Source organism: Chrysemys picta, chromosome 15 (assembly GCF_011386835.1).
Source record: "Chrysemys picta bellii isolate R12L10 chromosome 15, ASM1138683v2, whole genome shotgun sequence".
NCBI lineage: Eukaryota > Metazoa > Chordata > Testudines > Emydidae > Chrysemys > Chrysemys picta.
Window position 1 is genome coordinate 18331672 of NC_088805.1, and position 27919 is coordinate 18359590.

The window sequence follows — 27919 nt, forward strand, 5'->3', positions numbered from 1 at the left end:
CGTGTAGGTAAAACAAACAGTAATAAGGTAAACATGCATCCATGTAAGCCAGTTTTGTATGTAGCTTGAGATTGAATCAAGCCTATTTTTAATTATAAGATGCAGCGAACAGATGAATGAAATAAATATCAGAAGTATAAAATAAGACAAAGTCCCAGACTAGAGAATTTTATAATCTAGTATAAATAGGTAACAAGTAAATACAGTATCAACACAAGCAAGTGAATCAGTGGACTGATAAAACAGGGAAAGGAGAAATCTCCTGTGGGAGAGTTTTTTTCCCTTTGTGTACAGGGAACTCTTAGGTAGATCCGTTAGACCTGTCACAGGATCTCTTAAGAATAATCCTATTGTGCTCAGGTGTGGAAGTGTCAGTGCAGGGCACCAACACTGAGGCTAGTTAGCATAGGCTAAGTGAGAAAGGTTCTGAACATAAGGTTGTTAAGCTCACAGGCTATTTCAGGGGTAGAGGCCTGTATGTACAAAGAAGTATGCAATCTACAGTGGAAAGAGGACCAAGCCTTCTCGTGTCTGCTATCCCATAGTGTACATTGTAATTTGGTGTCAAGTATCAGAGGGGTAGCCGTGTTAGTCTGAATCTGTAAAAAGCAACAGAGGGTCCTGTGGCACCTTTAAGACTAACAGAAGTATTGGGAGCATAAGCTTTCGTGGGTAAGAACCTCACTTCTTGCATCTGAAGAAGTGAGGTTCTTACCCAAGAAAGCTTATGCTCCCAATACTTCTGTTAGGCTTAAAGGTGCCACAGGACCCTCTGTTGCTTTTTATTGTAATTTGGGTGACTGGGGGTTTCAGGCCTGTGAGGTGACCATTTAAGAATTCACTGTCTAGTAATTCATGGGCCCTGGCCATAGCTGGCTTTGGGCACCTAGTACAGCAGAAGCCAGAGACGCCACCCTTTGTGGTGAACGGCTTGGCTCCCTCACTGTCAGCAGACTCCCTAGTAGCTGAACTCTCAAGGAGCCTGCCCTATTTCTTGTTGCCCTAGTGGGCGAGGTAAGTGGGATTTCCCTGAAACGGACTCTGGGGCCTTGATGGTGCTTGGATACCATGGTGATGGTTGCCTTGGCAACACACGAGCCAAACAACCCCCATCTCCTGACAGGGGCCCCCCAGGGCCTCCGACACTACTCTCCCCTAGCCTTAAGGAGGGGCCCACCGCCTCTTGTCTTCGGACCCTGCCCATTCCTGGATCCTGAAACGGCCCCTTTCCTCTCTCTCCCCCCCCACCTTCTTAACTCCCGCCTCCACCCTTCTCCCATTGATCACTTCTCCGGAGGCCGTCTCCTAGGTGTGTACCTATTCGCTGAGCGAACTGACATGGTCGAGAAACAGCCAATAGAGCGCGAGGCTTGAAGTGACTGGCAGATGAAACTGCCAGTATGATTGGTTCAGGGCCCGCATAGTCCCGCCCGCGGGAGCAGGAGCCCCCTCGAAGCAGGCGTTTCAAGATGGTGGCGGCTGGGCGGGGGAGGCGGCTCCTGTGAGGAGGCGGCAGCCGAGGCACTCCCTCCACTCCCCCGGCCCGGGAAAGCGGAGCGGCGGGGACACCCGGAATGGCCCAGGTGGGTGCTGAGCCCACAGACTCCCGCGTCGAAGAAGGTGGGCAGGAGTGGGGCCTGCGGCCCAGCCGCTTGCTTGGTGCTGTCCCGACCGGGGCGATGGGGAGGATTTCCCTCTCCTCCCAACGCCCCGAGCGACAATCCTCTGCCTCCTCCTCCCCCGTACATCGAGGGACGGGGACTATTCTACCTCCTCCCCAGATCCACCATGGCCGTGTGGAGGCCCCGTCCTACCTGCACCTCCCTTTGAGTCCCCTCCCCCCTGCCCTTTGCGCGGGCAGTGAGGAGGCGCCCGATCGCCCCCAGGATAATGGCGACAAACATCCCCGGGGGGGCGGGGGGATTCTCTCTGCTCCACTCCCGCTCGCCCCCCGCCCCGCCCCCCGTAATATGGAGAATTCCTCCCCGCACATCCCATTGCCCGGCTCGCGGGGGATTATGGGAAAGAGTCCCCCCATGCACTCCTCCTGCCCCCTCCCCCGTCACCGCGCGCACACACTCACTGGGGAAATGGGGATGGGGGGAATATTTGCCCTTGCACGTCCCCCTCCTCTATGTAATGGGAGGAATCTCGCTCGCTCACACTCAAGGTGATGGGGGAGAGGGGCAGTCCTCGTCATATCCTTTGGCATAATTCACAGGCTCGGTCTCAACAATGTAAGGAGACCTCCGCCCACTCTTTCCCCGCCCCCTCCCCATTTTTCTGATTCCCTTCACAGTGGGGTAATGAGGAGAAGCCTGCACGTCCTCCTGCTTTCCGACCCCCCTCACCTTCACTTCCCTTCCTTCACTTTGGGGTAACAGGAAGGATTTTTCTTGTACACTCTTTTCTTCTGCTTCACTGGAGTGATGAAGGTTCTTCCCTGCACCTCTGCTATCCCTAATTGTGGATGAATGGGATGGATTTCCATTTAATACATTCCCTTTTTCTTCTTCTCTTACTGTCTCTTCTGTGGTCAGGGGAATGGAGAAGCTTTCTCCCAATCCTCTCCTCCTTTAAACAATGAAGATTCTTGCCCTGATCTGTTTGCGTGAGCAATAATGAGGTTTCTCTTGGCCCCAGCTAATGGGGATCTCCCCCCCCCCCACCTGGCCACTCCTTCCTGACTGGGAAATGAGGATTGTGTACCTGATCGCTTTCCAACCCAATAATGGCTCTTCCAGCCATCCTCTTGCCCCAATATAATGGCATGTATCTAACATTTCCTCTATAACCCCCTTTTGCCAACCCAGGCAGTGGGCACAAGTCCTCCTACCATCAGATGGAGACAGGAAGCTGGCAATGCTGTGTGCTGTCATTTCCCACCCCCAAAGAGGGGTGGGCTGGCTGGCTGGCTGACTGAACCTTTTCAATTCCATTTCTGTCTCCAGCAGGTGGGAGATATATAGCCAGCCAAAGAACTTAGAACTTATTTTTTAGGGTTTGTTTTTTTTATTTGAATTTTTCCCTTTCTGTTACAGTTAGATAGTTTAGGGATTTTCATAAAAAGTATAACTTCTTTATATTCACATGAACACTATATGGGGAGGTGGTCCTTTGGCTCCGATGTGGTGATGGTTTTTTTTTTTTTTTTTTTTTTTTTTTTTTTTTGGGGCAAGTATTACCTTGCAAAAAGCTGCCTTACCATTTGTTTGTTCCCTCTTTTTTGTTATTAGGAAACCAATACTTAAGTGTGGGGTGAATGGAAGCCTTCCTTATTCTTCTCTGTACTCTGCACAACTACAAATGGTCCCACAATGTCCCCCTCTCCCCCCCAACTTCTCTTCTGTGAGCAAAGCTATTGAAACCATTTTAACAAGTTGGTCATACTGTAAATGGAGCAGCCATTTCACTAATTGAAGGGGGCTTATTTAAGGTACAGTTTAGTGCTGCTTTTTCCAGATAACCTACTATGGTACTCGTGGATGGGTGTGACTGGTTTCCACCAGATTGCCACCTGGAACTGGGGTATTATTGAGCCCTCTGACCCACCAGCCTGGCTCCCTCTCACACTGTGCTGCTGTGACAAGCTGCAAAGCCCTCCAAGCTTGCACTTTCACCAGAATTCACACAGTAGGGACCACACCCAGCTGCAGTTACTTGCAGGCTCTCTAACCACCAGCATCTCAGCCTAGGACCCAGAGCAGTACTGTCCTGCCCTGCTCAAATCTGGCTCTTATATGGGTTTAATACCCGGTCCGCCTCTCCCTTAATGTGAAGAGGACCATGCACACTTGTAGTAACCAAGCTGAGATTTTCCCTAGACAACTTAATCAAACATACATTGATTTGGATTAAAACATATAAAACAAGTTTATTAACTACTAAAAGTTAAATTATAAATTATAGCGAACAGATCAAAGCAGATTACCTGGTGAATAAACAAAACTGCAAACTGAGCTTAATGTACTACAGTAAAAGCTTTTTTTTATGCAGCATATTGTGGGAATGGGGGTGCCAGTAAGTGAAAAATTCCGGTTAACTAAATGGGAAGGAGTTTGGGTGCAGGAGAGGATGCAGGGTGCAGGCTCTGGGAGGGAGTTTGGGTGTGGGAGGAGGCTCGGGGGAGGGGGGGGTTTGGGGTGCCGGATCCGGGAGGCGCTCACCTTGGGCGGCTCCCCGCAAGGGGCAACCTGTCGCTGCTGTTCCTAGGTGGAGGCAAGGCTAGGTGGCTCTCTGCATTGCCCCTACCCTGAGCGCTGGCTCCATTCCCAGCCAGTAGGAACTGCAGGGGCGACGCCTGTGGGCGGAGGCAGCAGGCAGCGCCGACTAGCCATGTCTCCGCCTAAGAACAACAGGGACAGGTGGCTGCTTGTGCGGAGCCCCTGCCCCGAGCCCCTTCCCGCACCCAAACTCCCTCCCAGAGCCCATGCCCCACACCCCCTCCTGTGCCCCAGCCCCGCACTCCCTCCTGCACTCCGAACCCCTCATGGTCATTCCTCCACCTAGGAGCAGTAGGGACATGTCGCCACTTCCTGGGATCCACGTGGAGCCAGGTAAGGAGTCTGGCGGACCCGCGCCAACTGGACTATAAACAGGACTTTCTATGAAGATTAGAAATGCCGGTTTATAGAGCTTTCTGGTTGGTACAGGGTCGGATAACACAGCATTTACTTGAGATAGGTAGGATATAAATTAGCAAATTCTCACCCTGAGTGATAAACCGGCTGGCAGATTCTTAAGGCCTTTGTTTGCAGCTTGGGTTTCCCAGGTTTTCATACACAGGCCAGAAATCCCTTTAGCCTGGGACCATCACTTTCCCCAGTTCAGTCTTTGTTCCTCAGGTGTTTCCAGGTGTGGTGTTCTAGGGAGAGTGAGGTACCATCATGATGTCATTTTCCCCTTTTATATCTTCTTCCCACTTGCTGGAAAGCTCCTTTGCTGTGACCTGGGTCAAACGTTCCCATTGTGTAATGCCATCTCTGATAGGTTTCTGTTGTACACAGCTCCTGGGGCAATCCTTGTGTTTGTGTGCATTTCCTCAATAAGCCATTAACGTTGTTTGGCCTTTTTACTGTTGTACTTGAAAGGCTACTTGTGGGTGTTTTAAACTTCACAACCTGTTTAAGTAACACATACTTAGCCAAACTTCACATACAATGATAGCACATATAAGCCAGTGAGATATTAATGGCTAGCAGATCAAGACTTTTAGAATGATATATCACAAGGCATACGTTGTGCAAAACATCCTGATGATATGACAGTGGTGAATAAGGGAGTGCCAGGGGTCATAACCAGGATGTGACCATATTGGACAAAATGGTGATTACTAACTGGTTACACCAGTGCTCCTTGTGTTTCTGTGCGGCCTTACCATCTGTTTTGCATATGTATATTTTCTTTCCTATATGTGGAGAAAATCATGGCTGTATCCCTGTTTGGCTTTTTTACTTGGGCATCTTGATAATCTCTGGAGGCCATTCCCTACCTTCAGAACGTGTTTCTCTGTGCCAAGACTGGTGACATGGAGGAAGGTGAACTATTCTGTGTGGTGGTGATTTATGGAGCCTTCTCCTTTAGAAGCTCAGTTCTGATTTTGTGACAATGGTTAATTCAGCCTTTTTCCTTAAACTGAATCTTCTTTGTTTTGTAAGCAGAAAAAAAACTTCTCTCTGAGGGCAGTGTTGTCATGAGGACATGGTAGATTCCGATGACATGAAGATAGATGATCCTGAGTGAGAGATTCCTTTTGGGGGAATATTCTGTAGAATTTGGGTTGGGTTTTTTGGGGTGGATTGATTATACAAGTGGCCTGCACTTTATTCTAAAACATGGCTTTCTGGAGCCAGAGGATGAGGAGGAGAAACCCTGGTTATAGTTAGCCATAGAAAGGGCTCAGGTTTCTTCTGAACCACTCATCCTTTCTGGACAGCTTGGGTAGGGAATGTACAGTTTCTAACAAGGAACTTGATTTCCTAAAGACTTTTAGGGCTTTACCTTTGACTGGACCTGTTCACATTGCTGGGTAATAGATATTTTTCATGTCTCGTGGCTACTCTATCAAATTTATCTTGTAGCAAGAATCTGTCTCCTTCAAAGAATATGCTCTAAAAGGCAGCAAAAATCAGGATGGGTCGTCTGTTGTCTTGTGAGTTAGTGCTGGTTTTGCTATTCTTTATAATCCCTGACAGCATCCTATATACTGTCCCATTAGAATGTGGAGAAAGTAAACTCCTTTCCATTTGCTCCTTCCAGATGGAGGTCTAGCATTCCATAATTCAGATGGTCTATTTGGTGGAGTTAGGTGTCCTGTAGATCAATAAGACACAGACCTACATGTCTATATTCCCTCCAGTTTATCAGAAGTTCCTTCAATTTTTTGTTCTGAATGTTCAGGATGCTTAATTTCCACTTGACAGTAGCACTCCACAACTTCTCAAAGGTACTTGTAGTTCTTCCTACAGCTTTTCAAAAGGATGGTGTTAGTCAGATTTACATAGACAATTTTTTAGTATGGTCATGTTGGTCATATGGCTTAGCAGTCAGTATGAATCTTCAGAGAATCCAATGTCTGGATGATAAATGAGAACCTTTCTCTACCATAGGAATTAATGTTTCTTGAGGCCAGTAATTTAATACCTTGATAGGTAAGTTGTTCCGTTTGGAATATTTTAATAGCGAAGCTGCAATCAAGGTGTGTTTCTTGATCCATTTGGCCTTTGTAACAGCTGAGGGCATGTCTTGAGGTTCTGAGTTCCATAATGGCATTACTGGATCTAGTGTGCTTAGCATGTTGGCTATCTTGATCCAGGCTCCATTTGGCTCTGTTTTTAGCAGAGGGCCCTCCAAATCCACCCCTTAGAAAACAGGTGGCATAAAGGGGGTAGAAAGAGGCCCTTCAGAATACTCTCTGCATATGGGGGTCTCCCCATTGCCTCTTTATAAGTCCTCTCTCTCCACTCCTGCTGTTAGAGGTGGGGGTGAGGATGTGGGTGGGAGTGCTTCTGTGCTCTGCCTAGTCTTAGCTTCCCGTGGCTCATGGGGAGCCATGAGAAGCAGAGGATAAGTTAAATCAGACTTGGGGTAGCTCTGATGCCAGCAGCCAGGCGCAGGACAAAAAAATGCAAGAAGCACAAAGTTGGCTTAAAGTCGCCTTGGACCTTCTTAACCCCATTCCAGCTGAAGTGCAGTTACCAAGTAGCAGACAATTTGATTCCCAGTTCATCACTTCAACTTTGTGAAGGAAGGACTAAGCAACAATAATTGTATAGGCAATAACATCCAGACAGGGCACAAAAGCTGCCAAATCTTGGCAGGTAAAAAGGAAGTTCCTGTCCTCTGTTATTCCCATTGCTGTAAAACTTGGGCCAAGAATAAACTTCTTGAGCTGTAGCTGGACACAGCCTGGGAAAGGGAAAATGCAGTGAGTAGTATTTTTGTGATATGCCACAAAAGATGATCTTTCTAGTTGGATTTGAGAGCTTCCCGACCGGACAGGAAGGTAAACTGTTCTTCAAGGTCAGGAACCTATTAGGTCTTGGAGTGGGTACTTGTTTCATCCTTGGGATTTTGAATTTGTCTACATAAATTCTACTCCTTACAGCCAGCATCCTTCTCAAGAATCTCTCTGGAGAACCTGGACCATTTAGGAGGCATTGGTTCCCAAAGTTAGTGAATTTATGCTGAGATTATTGCTTTTACTTCCCTTCAGCCAAAACTTTCTGATGAAAAGCTTATTTTACCATGGAGAACCTAGGAATTTAAGTCATTCAGTCTGGCCATTATGTGGGTGTATGTGATGAAAATGGGTTTTTGTAATGGATGCATTCCACAGAGGTATAAAAGTGTAGGGCTGTTCCACATAGTCTAGGGTGTTTCAGAGCCTGGTGAAAAATAGGAAATCAGATCACTTAAAACATTAATATAACAGTCCTCTTGCCTTTTTAGGAAGGGATGGATAAACACTTAGCATCAGCACCCTGAGGGTCCAAGTATCAGCTATTCAGGTCGTACAGAAACAGAATAGAACTAATTTCTAATGGCTTCCCATCCAGAATAATGGGATTATTTTAGAGCAATTAAATTGAGGCTTTCATAGATTCATAGATTTTATATTTAAAAAAGGGGGGGGGGCATAAGGGAGCACTGTGATCATGTAGTCTGGCCTCCTGTTTAAAACAGGATTAATTCCTATTTGAATTACAGCATGTCTTGCATAAAGCATCCAATTGTGATTTAAAAATTGCCAGTGATGAAAAATCCATCACAATCTCTGGTAAATTGTTCCAATGGTTAACTACCCTCACTGTTTAAAAAAAAAAAATTGCATCTTGTTCCCAGTCTGAATTTGTCTCGCTTCAAATACTGGCCATTGGATCCTTGCTATACCTTCCTCTGCTAGACCGAAGAGCCCATTATCAATGTTTTGTTCCCGATGTAGGTACTTATTAATAAGGCTGATTCTGTCACAGAGGTTGTGGAAATCACAGATTCCGTGACTTTCTGAGACCTCCGTGACTTTTGCAGCTGCAGTGGCTGGTGCGGTTGACCCCAGGGCCGCCAGAACAGCCACCCCTGAGGCCAGCTGCTTGGGTGCCTCATGGCCAACCTCACCGGCTGCTGCTCTGGCGGCCCCAGGCAGCTGGCCCTAGGGAGTGCTTGATCAGTGGTCCTGGGGGCGGCCGGAGCAGCCGCTGTGCACCCTGCCCCCAAGCAACCCCCAGATTTTGTCATGGGTATTTTTAGTTAAAGTCATGGACAGGTCACAGGCCGTGAATTTTTGTTTATTGCCCGTGACCGGTCCACGACTTTTATTTAAAAATACCTGTGACTAAATCATAGTCTTAACTATAACGCATGTTTTCCAATCCTTAAATTGTTCTCGTGGCCCTTCTCTGAATATTCTCCAGTTCATCAACATTCTTCTTAAATTGTGGATTCTAGAACCAGACACAGTATTCCAGTAGTGGTCACACGAATGCCAAATACCTTCCCCCTCCTACTCCATATTTCCTTGTTTATACATCTAAGGGATTGCATTAATGTTTTTGGCCACAACATCTCAGTGGGAACTCATGTTCAGGTGATTATTCATCATGACCCCAAGTCTTTTTCAGAGTCACTGCTTCCCATGGTAGTCCCCCTTAAGTATTCCTTTTTGTTTCTAATACAATTAAACAAAAAAAGCCTACCCTTTAACTCTGCTGTCCATAGATTTCTGCTTATGTCCTTTGGTTTCAGTGAACAATTTTCTGCAATTCCGTCTTCTGATTTATATTAATTACTCTCAGCTTCCCCTTTCTTCTATTTGTACACACACATGCGCGCACACACACACACAGCCTTCTGTCTCACTTGTGGGATTATGGCTATTTGGGCATCTAATAAAATGTTCTTAAACAGTTTCCAATTGAATTTTTTTTCTTTAAATTCTTTCTTCCAACTGATTTGGCTCATAACTTTCAGCTTTGTGAAATTGGCCCCCTATAATAAATGTGATCAAATTGCGATCACACTTAGCTTACTACTAATTTTTAGCTTTGTGCTCAGTTCCTTTTTGTGAAGATGAGGTCTTTTATCAAATTCACCTGTGTTGGATACAATGCTTTTTGAGTTAGGAAGTTGTCATCTATAATATTGAAAAGTTCGGAGGATGTTTTAGTACTGAGAGCGTGAGACCTTCAGCATATGTCACTCAGATTGAAGTCCCTGATGATCACACAATTTTTTTCTTAAACGTTCTAGGTAGGTGCTCATCTTGTTGCCTATTTTGATTTGGCAGTCAGTAGCCGACCCCATCTAATAACCTGTTATGTGATTAAGTGTTAAGGCATTGATCTGTAAGCATTCAACATTTTCTTGTGAGTTGTTAGTGACTTGGAAACAGGTAGTGTAATTTTTGACTGAGTGTCACTCCTCTTTTCCTTTACCCATGATTTAGATTATAACACTTAATTTTAACATTCAAATCATGCTTTGTTCTTCTTTAGTCCATTGGGACTTCAGCCTGGTGCTACACATTTCACAGTTGCTTTGAACTCAAAACTGCCTTTTTTGTGGCCTAGCCAAGCTTCAGTTCTTTCTTGTTTTTATCTTTCATCTGTTTTTATGTGGGTAGGCCTGGCATGTTGTAATCCATTACATTTTGAATGCTTTAATTACCTGTCCTGTCTGTTTTGTAGCTTGGATACTGTTGTTGAAATTCACTTAGCCTGGGCTAGCATAGAGCTACATTAGAGAATTATAATTGGTTTCTCTAAGTCCCCGCATGGTAACCCAGACATCTTGCCCTTGTTTCTTCATATGTTGTGTGGTGGTACTACTGACTAAGACTTCTGAAATGTTTGAGTACAATTTCTCAACTGCCTGGCAAGTTTTTGAACAGCGCAGACTCAGCCAGCTGACTTTCGTAGGGGGCGTAACATCACTTTATTTCCTGCTGGTAGGAGGACTTACACCCACTGTATGGGGTGGCACAAAGGGATTGGAGAAACCAAATTAGCAGGTAAGAAAGAACCATAAAAGTGGCCTATTTCCTTCCCCAGGTACTCAAGGCCCTGCACAGACAACAATTAACCTCCTCCCCTCTCTCCCCATTATATAAAAAGCAAGTAAGATGGTATTAAGAGCCTATTTAATATAACATTGTAAAATTACATAGACTAATTGAATATGTGTGCCAGTCTAAAGTACCTAAAATACTTTGGCTAGTAGATGCTGTTCAAAATTAATAGTAATGATTAAGACTTCAGTGTTAGCACTCTGGATTTAGATTCTAAATATCTGTCTTGAGTAAGGCATTCTAGTGACCTGTAATAGTCATGGATATAAGACCACACAGCTGCTAACATCCCTACTTAGAAAAGCTCTATTCAGACTTTTTAGTAGGTGATCAAATTTTCTGTGTTATAGTATCCAGAGAGTAATTTCTGATTGTTAAATCTAGTCTTCAAAATATTGCAAATAGTTAATTGAACATTGAAGAAAATAATCTACTGTACCTTTTAGTGAAGGTAAATGGTGAAGACTTAAAATTTGGCCTGATTTAACATTGCAAACTAGTTGTCTTTCGATTATATAGATAAGTAGCATTCTGTTAATAAGATACTTAATACCAAAACCAACTGTTTTTATCTGACCCATTTAAAAACCAGTGCTTTGCACCTGCTGGTCTTGCAGCAGTAGATACCAATTGGTTTTCCTAGAACTGTGCTGGCGTAATGTGATTCTGGTGCACAAACAAAGAAGCAATATGAACTCTTAATTCTGATAAAAAGAGCATTACAATCAGTTGGAAGTTAAAATAGATGTTCAAAAGTATCCTTTTTAAGTAAGAGTTTGGGAAGGAATTCCATTTTTACCTCTGATGAATGGGACAGTTGGCTTTCAAGCTCTTCTGTGACACATCTTTTTCTTTTTGTAGGTTGAAAGAAGAAAAGGAGACCTTCTTGTCCAATGAAGATGCATTCTACTTAGTCTTCAGCTATTTAAGCTGAATGCATTGTGATTTCCAATAATTGAGACAGTGATTCTGAAAGCTGTCTACATTAATGAAAAGAACAATGTAGTCAGCTTAACTGAATCATCAGTGTTGCATATTGAATAGAACATGATAAACCTACCTTGATGGACTTGTGCATGTTAGGAATATAGATTATATACGTTTATTTAAAGCCTTGTTTTTTAAAACAGTAGTTTTACAGTTTAAATATGGAGAAAACTGAAAATGCACCTCCCCTCCCCAAAGAACCTGCAAGAGAAATGAATGTGGAGAACCAGACTTGTCCCCCACCTCTGCCGCCTAATGAACAGCCTCCACCACCTCCCCTGCAAACGTCCAGTGACGCAGAGGTAATGGACGTTGGCTCTGGTGGTGATGGACAGTCAGATACCCCAGCTGGGGACGCGCACACTGTCTGCAGAACACAGCTTCTGACAAAGGGATCTACTTGCTACAAAACTCGTCTTATAATAGACCCTAACAATAGTGACCAAAGCCCAAGAACTGCTCGTCATGCACCTTCAGTTCGAAAGTTCACCCCTGATCTTAAGTTACTTAAAGATGTAAAAATTAGTGTTAGCTTTACAGAAAGCTGCAAAAGCAAAGACAGAAAAGTTCTGTACACTGGAGCTGAGCAAGATTATAAGCCAGATACAGATTTTAGTATTAATAATGTCAATGGGGATTTGTATGTTTGTCCTTTTGGTAGTAGTAATGGTAAAGCTGTAGGTGTAGGGGGTGAAAATGATGACAAGAAGGATGATGAAAATGATATTGATCAGGAAAAGAGAGTGGAATATGCAGTTCTGGATGAGTTAGAAGATTTTACTGACAATTTGATGGAAATTGATGAAGGAGGAGGGTTCACATCTAAAGCAATCGTTCAAAGAGATAAAGCGGATGAAGAAACCTTGAATTACTCTTATGAGGTATGTAAATATTTTTACCAAGTGATTAGAAAAACTTGTGCGAAGATGTGTAAGAAAGACAGCATCTAAGAGCTTGTAGTCTTGAAGACAAAAATGCAAAATTCTTCGACAGAAGAAATTCTATCCATTATGCACAACTTTAATTAATTGAATAAATTAAAGGATAATTTAATTTATCATGGTAAGAATTTTGGTGATTAAAATTTTTGAATGATATAGCAAAAGACTTTAGATGGTGCTGAATTTAGCTCTGAATTGTGATATGTTGCCTTTTAACAGACTCTTTAAGGGTTGCCTGGATAAGTAGTTTTCATTTGGTTCTTTTCAGATTGTCATGAAATATCAGTTGCTGATCCAGTGACCATTTATGAAAATTTACCTCCTTGTTTTTCAGTCTCCTTACCATGGCATTGGGAATCTTTCATCCAGATCTATAGGCAAACTATGTTTAAATAATTTGTGCCTTTTCTTGACAGAGCAAGGGACAGTAGTAGCTATAGAAGGATGGTATTTGACCATGTCTTTTTCAGGATGATTTTGATAATGATGTGGATGCTCTGCTGGAAGAGGGCCTTCGAGCTCCCAAAAAGAGGAGAATAGATGAGAAATATGGAGGTGAGAGTGACCACCCATCTGATGGAGAGACAAGCGTGCAGCCGATGATGACCAAAATAAAAACTGTACTTAAAAGTAAGTTACTTTTCATTAAACCTCTAATTTTTCTATCGTGCATATATGTAGAATTGTGGGTAATTCAATATTGGAACTTAGTAAAGACAGACTGGTATGTTTCTTACTGTTCAAGGGCCTCGCTTCATAGGCTATGACCATGAAACATCTAGATTACAGAATGTAATGTTTGAGAATTTTTGTGTTCAGTCCTTCTCCATAATGTGCAAATTTATTATGTGGATTTATGGAGATGTGATGGGGTTCCCGGGGTGCAACCTGGACTGTGGGACTGCTGAGCTCTCTATCCCACCCTCCTGGGCTCCCCTTCTCACTGTGATGCTGTTGGCAAACTACAAACCTCTGGCAGGTACTGCACTTACACAGACATTCACAGGCAGGGACAGCACCACTGAGTTACATGAGTGCTTCTCACAACCACTCATGAACCAACAATAGAGAGGCTCTAGCCAGTTCCCGCCAGCTACCCAGCCTTGCACCCCGGAACTGTACTGTCTTGCCCTGGTCAGAAGCCTGACCAGTGTAAATTCATTACCCAGTCCCTGCCCCATTCTTAATATGGGGCGGACACACCCAAGCCTTTGTACACTCAGCTGAGATTTCCCAAGCACTTCAACCAAAATACAGTGTTTTAGGTAAAATGTAAAACAGATAGATTTTTAAGTGATTACAAGTACTAAGCATAGAGATCAAAGTTGGTTACCTAAGAAATAAAAGTAAATTCACAATGTGATTTCTATAAACTAAACAGGATTTGAATCAAGTAGTGTCTCACCCTGATGATAGAAACAGGTCACAGATCTTCAATACACAGGTTGGAACTGCCTTCCAGCCTGGGACCACACTCCCCACTTCAAAGTCTTTGTTCTCCAGAAGTGTTTCCAGGTGTTGAGTTGTGTTGTGGAGGGAAAGAGGCCAATCATTTCCCCTTCTTTTATAGTTTTTCTTCCAGCTTGCTGGAAAGATCTATGCTTGTGACATGGGGGTCCGCCCCTATTGGTCAAGCAGCCTCCATTGTGTACGTGCTCGCTGAGAAGTCTTCTGGGATGGTCGTTTGGAGTGTGGTTTCCCTGTAATGGGCCATCAGCATGTCTGGCTACTCTACTGTTGTACCTGAAAGGCTGGTTGTGGGTGTTCCCAACCTCATAACATATTTCAGTAACACACACATAACAAAACTTCATAACTTCACATACAATCCAACAGGATATTAATGTTCAAGACTTTTAAAATGATACCTCACAAAGCACACTTTTATACAAAACATATAATTATATGACAGTGGTGAATATTGGGTTCAAGAGTGCTACTCTGAGGTACAGAGTGCCATGGGAGAAATAATTAGCAAGCAGATGAACTATGTAATCTACTTTTTCTTCCATCTTTAATATCATGGCATGGCCAAAAAGTGGAAATGTTGTTCTGCTTCAGTCACTTAAATTTTGTTGTTGAAGTTGTCTTATTTTACAGGGAATATTTCATGTATGAAAAACTATTGAAAGTCAGTTGCTTGCATTTATGTAGCATTCCCTATGTGAACATGGCAAAGCGCTTAAATCAGAAGTAATACAGAAGAATTCAACTGAAAATAGTCTAAATTAGCTTTAAACTCAGTCTAATCTTGAGGAATGTATTTTTAAAAATGCATCATATTATATAATAAAAAAGAAAAAACCTTTAAAAAACAAAAAAACCAACAAAACACTGTCCTACCCATCAGTTGGCATAGTCCGTTCTGTGGTTTACAAGGTAGGAAAAATGAGACCATACTGCCTTAAATGTGAGCATAAGAATCTTTCCCTAATATTGTTTGGAGTTGTCACCTTTATAAAAAGGTAGCTGATCTATGTATGAAAGTTTGTAGGATGAAATCATGTTTGGGTTGTGTCTTGACTAAGGGTGAGAAAGTGATTCCTAATTAGTCTTTGATAGCTACAGAAAAAACCATTTAAGAAAAGGCATGGTTGGCTATAGAATCTATTAAGATTAAAATTCAGAGTTTTTTGCCTAGTTAAATGAGGCTCGGTCATGGCTAAAATTACCTCCTGCTTTTATCCACCTACCTGTGGGAACTTGGAAGGGGCACAGCATGGTGATGGGTGATATGTGATAGCACTCCAGTAAAGAACTAGATACTGTACAAATACTTAAGAAGTAATATCTGTGGGGGATAAAAGTACCTGTAGCATTTCTTAGTTTTGTAATGAGCTTTTAGGTGGAAGAATGTTCTCAGGATATAGAATCAGAAATTAATTTTTAATAAAATCAGATTACATTCAAAAATGGTGAGCCGTCTACATGAGTTTCTTTTTCCTCTCATAAAGGTCGTGGCCGTCCTCCTACGGAACCATTGCCTGATGGATGGATCATGACATTCCATAACTCAGGCATTCCTGTATATCTGCACAGAGAATCCAGAGTTGTTACCTGGTCCAGACCTTATTTCTTGGGAACAGGAAGCATAAGGGTAGGGGTCTGAGCTGCTAATAATTATTTTAATGTTTGAGTTATTTAAAAATATTAGGTATCAGTTTATGTACTTGTTTGTAATTGGTCAAAACAGTCTTGGAATTATGCTTTGGGGCATTTTTCAGACCTCTTAGATATAGTCAAATAGGGAAGTTTTGTTTTTCAAACCGTTTTATCTGTGTTCTTAACACCTTATTTCAAATATAATTTATTTTTTCACTACACTACAGTTTGGGCAATTAAAAAGGACTAGTCAATCTTACTTTCTGGTTCCCTTGTTCTACCACAACACTGCAAAATTGTTTTTTATAATACTGCAGAGGTATATCTAAATCGTTGGTATTTGTTCAGTTTAGAGGGTCAATTATAATTTAAATTATGGCTTGGGAGTCTCATTCCCATAACTAGACATGTGCTGCCCATATACAGCACAACTCCCACAGATTACAATGGGAGTGTGCAGAACCTGAGTTTGCCTTAACACCACTAATTTAAATCAAAACATTCACTGAATTATCTGAAAGCTTTCCTGTTAAGTTTTGTAAATATAAATATATTTGTAATTTAACAAAACCTTGACTTTTCAGCCTAAACTATTTTTTTCCTTTTTAAAATCTGAGCTTTCATCAAAAGGAGTCTTGTTTTGGAGAAGGGGGAGGGGGGAGAGAAAGCATAGCTCTACCTAGTATTTCTTATAACAGCTAGGGTGCCCTGGGGATGGGTGAAGTATGGGAGCCTAAATAGAATTATGTAATTGTACTGAAAGTTATTAGATAGAAACTTTCTTATATTATCTGTTTTAGTTTGAGTGAAGTACTGTATTTTATTGGACCAACTTCTGTTGGTGAGAGAGACAAGCCTTGATCCAACAGAAATTGATCCAATAAGAACAGCCATACTGGTCAGACAGTGGTCCATCTAGCCCTGTATCCTGTCTTCTGACCGTGGCCAGCGCCAGGTGCTTCAGAGGGAAATGAACAGAATAGGTAATCATCAAGTGATTCATCCCCCATCACTCATTCCCAGGTTCGGGCAACAGATGCTATGGACATTTCAGAGCATGGTTTTGCATCCCTGCCCATCCTGCCTAATAACCATTGATGGACCTATCTTCCATGAATTTATCCAATTCTTTTTTGAATCCTGTTATAATTTTGACCTTCACAACATCCTTTGGCAAAGAGTTCCACAGATTGACTGTGCATTGTGTAAAGAAATACTTCCTTTTGTTTGTTTTTAAACCTGCTGCCTAATGATTTTATTTGGTGACCCCCCCCCCCCTAGTTCTTGTGTTAAGAGAAGTAAATAACACTTCCTTATTTACTTTCTCCACACCGGTCGAGATTATCATATCCCTCCTTAGTCAGCTTTTCCAAGCTGGAGTCCGTTTTATTAATTAATTTATTGGGGGGAGGGATAGCTCAGTGGTTTGAGCATTGGCCTGCTAAACCCAGGGTTGTGAGTTCAGTCCTTGAGGGGGCCACTTAGGCAGCTGGGGCAAAATCAGTACTTGATCCTGCTAGTGAAGGCAGGTGGCTGGACTTGATGACCTTTCAGGATCCCTTCCAGTTCTATGAGATAGGAATCTCCATATAGTCTCTCTCCTCGTATGGAAGCTGTTCCTTACCTCTAATCATTTTTGTTGCCCTTTTCCACTTCCAATATGTCTTTTTTGAGACGGGGCAACCACATCTGCATGCAGTATTCAAGATGTGGGCGTACCATGGATTTATATTGAGGCAATATGGTATTCTCTGTCTTATCTATCCCTTTCCTAAAGATTCCCAACATGTTTTTTTTGACTGCCACAGCACATTGAGTGGATGTTTTCAGAGAACTATCCACAATGACTCCAAGATCTTTCTTGAGTAGCAACAGCTAATTTGATCCATAATTATATATATTTTATAATAGTTGGGATTGTTTTCTAATGTGCATTCATCAACTCTGAATTTCAGATAGTACTTCAACCACCTTGTGTATCTAATATTCTGGGACTAACCTGATTACAACTACACTGCCTGCAACTGTTTGTTCATTTGACAGCACTTTGTAGTCAGTTTAATTATTTCTCCTTTCCCTTAGTTACCCTTTTTTTACTTGCTTGCATTCCCCATAGGACAACGGGGGAGAGGAGCACTTAAAAATAAGAAAATGTGACTTTAAAAATGTTGGGCGGATTCAGAGACGGTTAGTGCAGATTTCTAGTATCACAACTACTTCTAACGCATCTTAAAACTGACTAGATTTGTCTTTTTGTAATTTCATGGTCCCTAAACTTATAAATTCTTGTATAATTATACTTACAGAAACATGATCCTCCCTTGAGTAGCATTCCCTGTCTGCATTACAAGAAAATGAAGGACAATGAGGAAAGGGAACAAAACAATGACATAACCCCAAATGGGGAAGTATCGCCTATAAAGCACATAGACAAGTCTTCGGAACTGGACTGCCAAACAGAGGAGCCGGACTCCACTGCTGCTGATTCTGGGCCTTTAGATGAGAGAGAGCCTTCAGGGGGTGATGCAGCACCAGGAGCCTTAGGACAAGTTAAGGCCAAAGTTGAAGTGTGTAAAGATGAATCTGTAGGTAAGTGCTGAAAGCCATGCCTACTACTTGTTTAGAGGAGGGGATTGGCAGTCAAGATCCCTAGATTTTATTCCTGATTCACTGCTTGACCTTGGGCAAGTCATCACATTTCTCTCTGCTTCAGTTCCTCATCTGCAAAAGTGGGGGGGAGGGGGGGGAATATATACCCACTTCAGTAAAGCAATGTGATCCTCAGTGAATGGAGGTATATAACTGTGGAGTATTTTTGAGGATTACTGAGGATCAACATGAAAGGATCTTTTAGCTATAGAAATTTGAGAATTATCAGAATATAGTACTGTAAACTTGTCCTTAAATGCATAAAATACTATTTAGAGGAGACTTAAATTATAGAATAAATAAAAACTACTACCACTTGGGTCATCCTTTTGTAAAGTATTATTCCCATACCCATCTGAGGAATTGTCTACACACACTTTAATTACTGATTTAACTATACTGGTTTGCAACCTGTTTTCTTGAAGCATAGCATGCAGTTAAACTGGTATAGTTTATTCATGTATATTCAGAGGAGTAAGCTATGCCAGTATAATTGCATGCCCACTAGTGGTTCTATCGCTTTACCATTTTTTTTTTTTTAAACAAAACAGAAAATTACACCCATAGCTGAAATAGTTTTTGTATCTATGAAGACAGGTCTGAATCCCTTCCCTGCCAACTTCCAATCAAGCCTCATTATGCGCTCTGTCAGTGATTTACCTTGGTGGGTTAATTAATGTATATTGCTGTTTCTCAGAAATACTGCTGTGGTTCAAAGGCTACCAGTGGTCTGCATTGTCTTTTTTAAATTTGAAGCTTACCCTTGGCTTTAGACTACAAGACTTTTTATGTGTAAAGATTAAATAGATTGACCATATAAGCCATCATAGAATTGTGGAATCATAGATAATATTTCCAAACAAAAGCAATATCCACAATAAGCCTTTACTATCCTCTGTACATGTTCCAGCAGTCAGCCCCTCTTCTAAAATCCAGGAAGCGAAATATGGGTTGTTCAGTGTTACTGGAAAGCTAACAATTCATGTTCTGACAGAGCAAGCAGGAGACCATATTTGGAATTAATCATTAGAAAACACCCTGCTAGGAGCTTTCCAACGACACCCTTTTTTTAATGCATCTTGAAGGGATGGGAACTCTGTTGCTTCCACTAATTGCAACTGCAACAGTATCCCAGACAGGAGGAGGGGCTGTGCCTCAAGTAACCAGGTTTTAAATTGTTTCATGTTTATAGATTAAAATGAAAACCTTAAACAGGGTTTAAACTGGCCCTCGAGCTCCTGCTGGGGAACGGGGTCTGGGGCTTGCCCTGCTCCCATGCTCCAGCCAGGGAGCAGAGTCTGAGGCCGCTCTGTGCGTGCATGCTGAGGCTCCCAGAAGCAGCAGCATGTCCCCACTCCGGCTCCTATGCTTAGGGGCAGCCAGGGGCCTGTGCATGCTGCCTCTGCCCCAACCACCACCCCCACAGTTCTGATTGGTCGGCTGCTGGTGGGCGGGAGGCACTGTGGGCAGGGGGAGCTCATGGGTGGGGCTACTGACGTATTACTGTGGCTCTTTGGCAATGTACATTGGTAAATTCTGGCTCCTTCTCAGGCTCAGGTTGGCCGCCCCTGAAATAGAGCCTCATTAAAGTAGTGTAATTATTCAAGATGTTTTAGTGAATGGACTAAAGCTTTGTCCACACTGGAACTTCATCAGCATTTTGTCATTCAGGGGTGTTAGCCTACGGGAGGAGGTTATGTCTACACTAGAGATCTCACAGTTGTACTGCTGCAACTGCACTGCTGTAAGGTTTCCCATGTAGCTGCTCTATGCCAGTGGGAGAGATCTCCCACCGGCATAATTAAACCACTACCAATGAGCGACAATAGTTATGTCGGCAGGAGAGTGTTTCCCGCCAACGTAGTGCTGTCCAGAGGATGTTTTTTTTTCCTTCACACCCATGACCGACAAAAGTTTTACCGTAGACATAGCCTACGATAGGCTCTGTAAATTTCTTAAGCAACAAGTTAAAATGGGTTCCTTTTTATACTTGTTTGAAAATTTAAGTTTAGTGCAGAACTATGGGGAAAATGCAGATTATTTCTAATAATATGGAATAGTGTACTAACTAAATAAGAATACATCAACTTAAACTCACCTTTTGCCCAAAGTATCTTTAAGAAATACCTGTTTAGTATTTTCAATGTTGTGAACTGTTCTGATGGTCTTTCAGTGAGCTGCCATTTTATTGATGCTTCCTGGTAAGAAGTACATAGTGCTGATGTAGTTTGTGCTAAATGAAGTGGCTGCCCAGCCGACAGACAAAGGAAGCTGAACTGTAGAGAGAACCTCTATGCTGCAATAGTATAGAGATTGTGTATGAAGGTGGTGGTTGTATCTTAAAAACGTCCAGGGCATCAGCTGAGAATAAAATAAAAAGGCTTGCTTTTACAGTTACATGGTGAACTGCATTTTAGAACCCTTTGCAGACCCTTTCGACAGCCCCCCTCAGGTTGCAAGCTTGGCTTCCTGCACTTCTCAAAGGTGGAATACTGTGGTTCAGCCACTCTTGGACTGGATCTCTGGATTACAGTCTCCCTATTTCTCATCTGTGTAAACGTGACTGGCCCAACTGTATTTGGCACCTGCAAGAAAGTGTCTCGCCAGGGGCCTGTGACCACAGTCAGAACTCACGTCATTTTAATCTATCAAAACATACTGTTTATTCATTCAGAGGAATATAACAAGAAGAGAAATGGGTTGAAAGAACAAAAAGCCTATACAACAAATGTCTGTCTTAATTTTTTTTCCTTTCCTTGAAATTTTTTGGTAAGTTCCACTCAGCCAGGGGTTAAAACACTGGACTGGGGCTCGGGGCATGTTCCTGGCTCTGGCACTGGTAACCTTGGGCAACTCACTTCACCTCTTTGTGCCTCTGTAAAAATTAGGTTAATGATACTGACTTCCTTTGTAAAGTACTTTAAGAAATACTAATGAAAAATGCTATAAAACCTAGGTGATGGTGGTATTATTAATTCTGGGATGGGAGAAATAGATTGAGTTGCTGCCTTCTCTGCATTTCTCTGTCAGTCTCTCTTCCAAAGGTGCTCCAGTCCTTCCTCTGTAGCAAGGGGTTTTTAACAGTTTAGTGTCCCTAGGCTGTGGCCTGGAGAAAATTCAATCCTGTTATTCTGGCAGGAGCCAGAATGGTAAGCATTTCCCATTAATAGTCCCCTCCCCATCGTCCCTCCTACTTCTCTTAAGGACCATTAGTATTCTCTGGAGGAATCTTACCTTTGTCGTTGTTTTGTTTTCTGCTGGTTCTCCCTAACAGCTTCCTTTTGAACTAACTCCATGTAGTTAGACAGTATAATATCATAGGAGTAAACTGAGGTACATATTATGACATTCTGGGGTGCGATCCAGACCAGTGAGGGGCTGTCATCCCTACCCTGCAACCTGGGGTGTCTCTCAATGCTTTGCTGCTATAGCTCCCAACCTGGGCTCCTCACAAAGAGCATACAGGTTTACACCCCGAGTGTCTGTGTTATAGACGCAGTCCTAGTCCAGCAACTCTGACCCTAGCAGCCTGTCCAAAAACACCAGCCACACTTTGGCTTCTAGCAGTCTTGGTTACTAATTGCAGGACAGTCCAGATATATTAGGTTCATTTCCTCTCTAAGGGGATCGTTATACAACAGCTTGCCACCATAAATGGAGATTCCCGTACAGTTCACAACACGTGATTAGTTTTGTTTAAAGGATAAAACAAGTTTATTTAACTACAAAGGGAGAGATTTTAAATGAGTACAGGTATAAGGCATTAAAGTCAAAAATGGTTACAAGAGAGAGAAAGATAAAACACTTTCTAAACTTAAACTAGATTGGTTCAAGGTAAAATTCTTACTACAGGTTTCCAGGAACACTGCTGACCAAGTTTCAGGTCAGGATCTGCTCCCAAAGTCCATAGGCTGTTTCTTTTGTAGTCTTGGGTGGAAAAGAGAGAGATGGATAGGGGGAGAGAATGTGGTGTGCTTGCCCTTTCCTTTTATAGTTGTCACCCTTTGAAATGCATTTTCCTGAGGGTTACCCCTAGATAAAGTTCCTACCGGCTATGGAGATGGAGATATGGGGTCTTGTTGTGGAAGAGGTTTCATGCTACTGTTTGCTAAAGTGCAGGTTTGCCTTCTCTCTCTTGCTGTCTCAAGGACCTTGCTTACTACTTATATGTAAATTGAGGTAAACAGGCATTTCTTTGTTTAAGACCTGCTTGCCTGATTGTGCCTAATCATGGATGAGGATTTGTAAAACTTTGTTTTTAAAAAAGGACTAAGTTGAAAATTGTTTTTACGTTAAAAATAGACTTGAATAAATATGATAGGAACAAGTATAGAAATTGTTTTGAGAAAGTTTTGTAAAGTCTTGGGAACCAACAAAACTGCACTTTCATTGAAAATATTAAGTGTTGGACACAGTGGAGTGTTAGTCTTTTTTTGGCAAAGGTACAACAGTTGCACATGCAATAAAAGGAATGAGTGATTGTACAAATTAATTACATGCAATTAATCTTGTCCTTGAGAGTCCACAGGCGGGTCTCTTGCATGGGGAAGTAAAGGAATAACTGGATTTGATTATTTTTCATAGACCTTGAGGATTTTAGACACTACCTTGAAAAACGTTTTGATTTTGAACAAGTTACCGTAAAAAAATTCAGAACCTGGGCTGAGAGACGACAGTTCAACCGTGAAATGAAGCGGAAGCAGGCGGAGTCTGAGCGGCCTATTCTGCCAGCCAATCAGAAACTCATTACCTTGTCTGTGCAAGATGCACCTACAAAGAAAGGTAAGTTTCATCTAGTTGGAGTTAGAATTTTTGAAATTTGTTATGTTCCAGTATTAAAGTGTTTGATTTTCTATAGGGTTCCATGATTTTAGGAAGTACTGGAAGTTTATAGTCTTGGTTCTGTTTTTGTACCTCCTGTAGTCATGGAAAAAATATTGTCAAAACACACATTTACTATAGAAAACATTGCGTAGAAGGTACACATTTTTGCTTATGTTGGGAATCGTTAATGAAATGTCATCTTCACAGCATCTGTTCTGAATCAGTTAATGACGAGGATTTTTTTTTTTAAAGCAGGTTTGTTTAAAAATCACCAGCTACAGGTAGTAGGGTGTTTGTAAGGCCTGGTCCCCACTAACCCCCCACTTCGGACTAAGGTACGCAAATTCAGCTACGTTAATAACTTAGCTGAATTCGAAGTACCTTAGTCCGAACTTACGCGGGTCCAGACGTGGCAGGGAGGCTCCCCTGTCGATGCCGCGTACTCCTCTCACCGAGCTGGAGTACCGGCGTCGACGGCGAGCACTTCCGGGATCGATTTATCGCGTCTAAACCAGACGCTATAAATCGATCCCAGAACATCGATTGCCTGCCGCCAGACCCGGAGGTAAGTGTAGACGTACCCTAAGTCATCCGTAAGACCTTTTATCTTTTTGCTCAGTCATTCCTTTTTCACTGCTCTTATGCTATACAATGTAATGATATTTATTTTGCAATTTAAATTTGCGTCATACTGAGCAGAAAGTTCTAAAGAATGGTTCTTTCAGCCTTATTGAACTTAATCATAGATGGTACATACTTTTCTGACAGCATCCAAAAACGCATTAAGCACTTTGGCTGCAGAAACTGGGAATCCTACAACACAATAAAGGCTAATGAGCCTGCTGTCCTAAGTCAAGCAGAGTTTTCCATGCAGGAAAGATTGTAGGATATGCTCTAATTTCATTTATACTGGTTGCTCTGGATTTAGCAGGTGGTGAAGCCTTTTCTTATGCTATCGGGGAAATAACTCAGGATCTCCTTGTAAAAGGACGATCTTTTCCAAGTTCTTTTCTGTTGCCTGCAACTCCTGCACTTGCAATTAAAGCAAAACAGAATTCTACAAGGGAGGATTTTGATTGACTTCTAACCTTATTTCAGGTCATAAGTGCTGTGGCAGTGTTGAAATTTGTAGAATATTCTTGTTATAGCCAGATGATGCCATGTTTTCAGCATCTGTTTTTATTCATCAGGAGAGAAATAGCATATGATGCATTTCTGAAACTGACTTTTAAAAACAACTCTTTATTAAAAAAAAAAAAGCTAATTTGTACTCTGCTTGCCAGAAATAATTCAAGAGAAGTAAGGATGGGTCAAACGTTTACATAAAATATTAGTGGAAGAGATGTTAACTGTTGCCTTAATATGATTTAATAGTTTTGTCTAGCAGTACCTGTAGAGGTAAGAGTTCCTTCTTACCACCCATGGCTGCAGTCTGAGCTCTGTATGGCTTTTGCCTCACAATCCCTCTATTTTAGTGACTTTTCTAATTGTATATAGTTAAATTACAGCTAATGCTAAATCAAACTAAACTATACTAATTAAGTATTTTGCTGGTGATGCCTTCTCCAGAGTTTAAACATTGTCCATCGGGTGTGGGGGGTGATCCCCAACAACAATTTCCACACATGATGCTTGCTGTACCTAGGCGAAGCCCCTGTCAAGGAGCGGTGTTCAACTTGCAGCTTGTTGACCAAACTGACACAGGTGGTGAGGTATCTTTTGTCTGAAGCAGCAACAGCTCAAACAGGCCATTTGGCCTGCTTCGGTGGTGAGGCCCTTGTCAGATCAGAGGTTGCCTTCACTTTCTGAGAGTGCTGCTGCTCATGTCCGTGAGCTGGCACCCCTCCAAAGAGACACAGGAGTCATTGTTGAGTGTTGAGTGTGCTGAGGTAAAGGTTGCATAAGACTGACCTGAGGCAGCTCCCAGTTGCATGGAGACTCCTTTGCGTGCTCCAGAAGGAGCGCAGATCAGCACAGGGTGAATGCCAATGCATGGGTTGGAGCAGGTACCATCAACCATACCCCAGTACCATGCAAGGAGATCAGAGACCCCCATATCATTGACTCTGTTTCCAGCCCCAGGGCATCTGTTGCGTCTGGTACAGACTAAGTCACTAGTACCAACTGTTTCTGCATCAGCAGTGTCTCAGGCAACCACAGACTTCCTCTGCCTTTGTCCCAACCTAGCCCTTGGTCCACAACTTTAACAGGTATGCCTTCATTGTACGCCTTTAATAGCCCCATTGACTGGGCAGGCAGCTGAACCTCTGGGTTTGTCAACACTATATGTTGAGGTTTCTCTTTTACAGACAGTGGAAGTGAGGCTGGTGCTGGGCTTGGTGCAGGGCTTGGTGCAAGGGACCTTCCCGGCACCAGGAATGTCTTTGGCACTCCTGTAATTGGCACCGCCAATGTTACCCTGGCAGCAGTCACCACCCTGCACTTCAGCACTATCCGTTACTTTGGCATGGCTACTGTCTTCAGGGTCAACATCGCTTCCAGCACCAGAAACAATGAAGGCGTACTTGGTGCCTCTGGTACCATTTCCACCATCAGCGCCAGCTTCCTCATCATTCTGGGCTATGGACTCACTAGTCAGACCAGTTGCTCGCACCTTTATCCCCTGAAGCCTAGGACTCTTGGGCATCCAGGGGCTGTTCATGGAGTGCTGTGGGTACCAGGATCAGCATTCTTCTCACTATCAGGTTGGGGGTCCCTGGCCTTGCGCCTACAGGCCACCAATGGCCTATCCATACCAGTAGCCTCCATGGGAAGAGGAGGTGCCACTCCTCATCTTGCTCAAAGGCGAGATCACTGACCAGATCTGTGGCATTGACTTGATCTACCACAGGCACTGGTGAGCCTCCAGCATCATTCTGTCCAGGCCCTTCGGTCCTAGAGCAGGATCCAGCACAGTTAACCACTTTATCTTCATCCCTGGACGAATCTGTGGTGCCTGGCTCTTCCTCCTCTTCGTTATTTCAAAGTGTACCAGTACTTTTTGCAGTCTATTGCTGCTTCTCTAGGTATCTAAGCGGAGTTCATGAAGGAGAACACCCACAAGTTAGTGGATATCCTGCAGCTGACTGCCCCGGGAGAGTTGCCCTTCCTATTAGCCGGCTCAAGGAACACATTGTTAAGGTTCTCTAGAGCATGTTAACTTCAGTACCACCTGTGGTAAAGCACATGGAGAAGCACTACTTTGTTCTGGTGCAGGGATTTGAGAGTTTTCACTCCATCTAGCCTCAGATTCACTGGTCAAAACCATGGTGAACAAGGCAGGTTTAAATCTGCTCCCAAGGAAAAGGACTCTAAACAAATGGACTTAAGGGCAGGAAGATTTACACTTTCTTTTCCTTGCAGATGTGAATTGCTAACCAGCAGGTATTGCTGTTAAAGTACAATTTTGTGAACTGCATAGCTATGACTTAAGTTTGCAGACCAGCTGCCTGAAGCCTCAAGAGCAGAATTTCAGGCATTTGTCACTGAAGGGTGCTTGGTGGCTAAGACTTTGTTGCAGTCCACACTGGACATCAAGGATACTCCGCCACAGTGATGGTCTTGGCAATGACCATGAGAAGGGTTTTCTGACTGCAGAATTTGGGTATTGCTCCCAAAGTGCAGTAGGACATAGAGGATTTGCCCTTTGATGTCAAGCACTGTTTACGGACAAGCCTGATGAGACGCTGCACTCCTTCAAGGACTCCTGGGCTACCCTATGATCTTTGGGGGTGTGCATGCCGGCAGTGCAGAGGGGCCATTATGTTGGTGGTCAGCAGCAGCAGTATTGTCCACAGTGCATTTAGGCAGCCATTCCGTCCCCCGAGACAGCAGGACTACCCCAGATAGGGACATAGATCCCATAGGAGGAAGTAGTTGGAGCCGAGGTTTGGCCAGTCCACAAGCCCTTGCCCAGTACCCCCCAAGTGCCCATTTTGACTCCTTGGTCCAGAGCAGTGTTCCAGTCATCATTCCTTTCTCCCATCAAGAGAAAACTGTTTGCTTTGTGTATTTGACAGCACTTTGTCTAGTTAGTTATATCCGAACATCTCTTGCATTAGAGTGGTGACCGCATGTAGAGCTTGTGCATGGTCTTCTAAGAACCTGAAAAAAGGTGTTTACTAGTAATTGCAGCAGCAAAACTGAAACTGAATAGGCATAAGGTAGGCCTATGCTCTTAAAGCAGATGTGGAGGACTGGCCTGAGTGTGTGTACATATTGCTTTTTGGGTCCACCTACATTCAACTTGCTGAAAACAATATTACAAACAGCAGGGGAGCAGAGAAAACATTTAAAAAAAAAAGAAAAAGAAAGAAACAACAAGCCTGTGTGTGTGCGTGCTTTATGAGAAACTTGAACTTTCTGAAATTAGTTTTTAAAAAATCAACTTGCGTATCCCTTTAAGAGTTGGATCCAGTCCTTCTAAATTCTAATTTGATTGGTCTCAGAATCCTTGGCCATTGTGGTGCTCTGTCATCATCTTGACATCTTAATTTGGCAGGCTTCACATCCCAAAAAAATACCAGGGCACCATGCTTGTGTCAGGTTAACAGGATTTCTTTATTGCTCAGACTTTCTGTAGATGGTTGTCTTAGTTCCTTCTGCCTTTTATTTATTGTAATACTGTCATTGTTTTCTAGTAAAATACAGTTTATCTAGCTCTAGAATGATTAAACAAACAGTCCCTTCATGGTGGTGACACTAAAGCAGTTCGCTTCAGTGGGTATAAATGAAGCAGTTCCTTTGTTTCAGGGGATGATTAACAAACAAAAGTCTTTTTGGGGGGGCTAGAATCAAATGTGATCTCCCTTTCTAGGATAGTTCAGGGATAGTGTATTTTGTCTTTCGTATC

The 27919-nt window shown here is 42.9% G+C and overlaps 1 protein-coding gene across 4 annotated transcripts in view; it reads left to right on the forward strand.

Moving 5' to 3' along the window:
* The first annotated feature begins 1428 nt into the window (after positions 1–1428).
* DGCR8 (DGCR8 microprocessor complex subunit) overlaps positions 1429–27919 on the forward strand; it is a 43420-nt gene continuing 16929 nt past the window's right edge. The window contains exons 1-6 of one of the 4 annotated variants that reach the window (XM_005295004.3): positions 1429–1620; positions 11426–12432; positions 12963–13122; positions 15447–15589; positions 17901–18183; positions 22828–23025. In XM_005295004.3, the coding sequence (XP_005295061.2) occupies positions 11713–12432; positions 12963–13122; positions 15447–15589; positions 17901–18183; positions 22828–23025 (1504 nt within the window). In that variant the 5' untranslated portion in view covers positions 1429–1620; positions 11426–11712. Of the gene's footprint in view, positions 1621–10453; positions 10508–11425; positions 12433–12962; positions 13123–15446; positions 15590–17900; positions 18184–22827; positions 23026–27919 lie in introns of those variants that run through there. The other 3 variants (XM_005295005.3, XM_042852585.2, XM_065568482.1) reach the window with 3 other exon arrangements.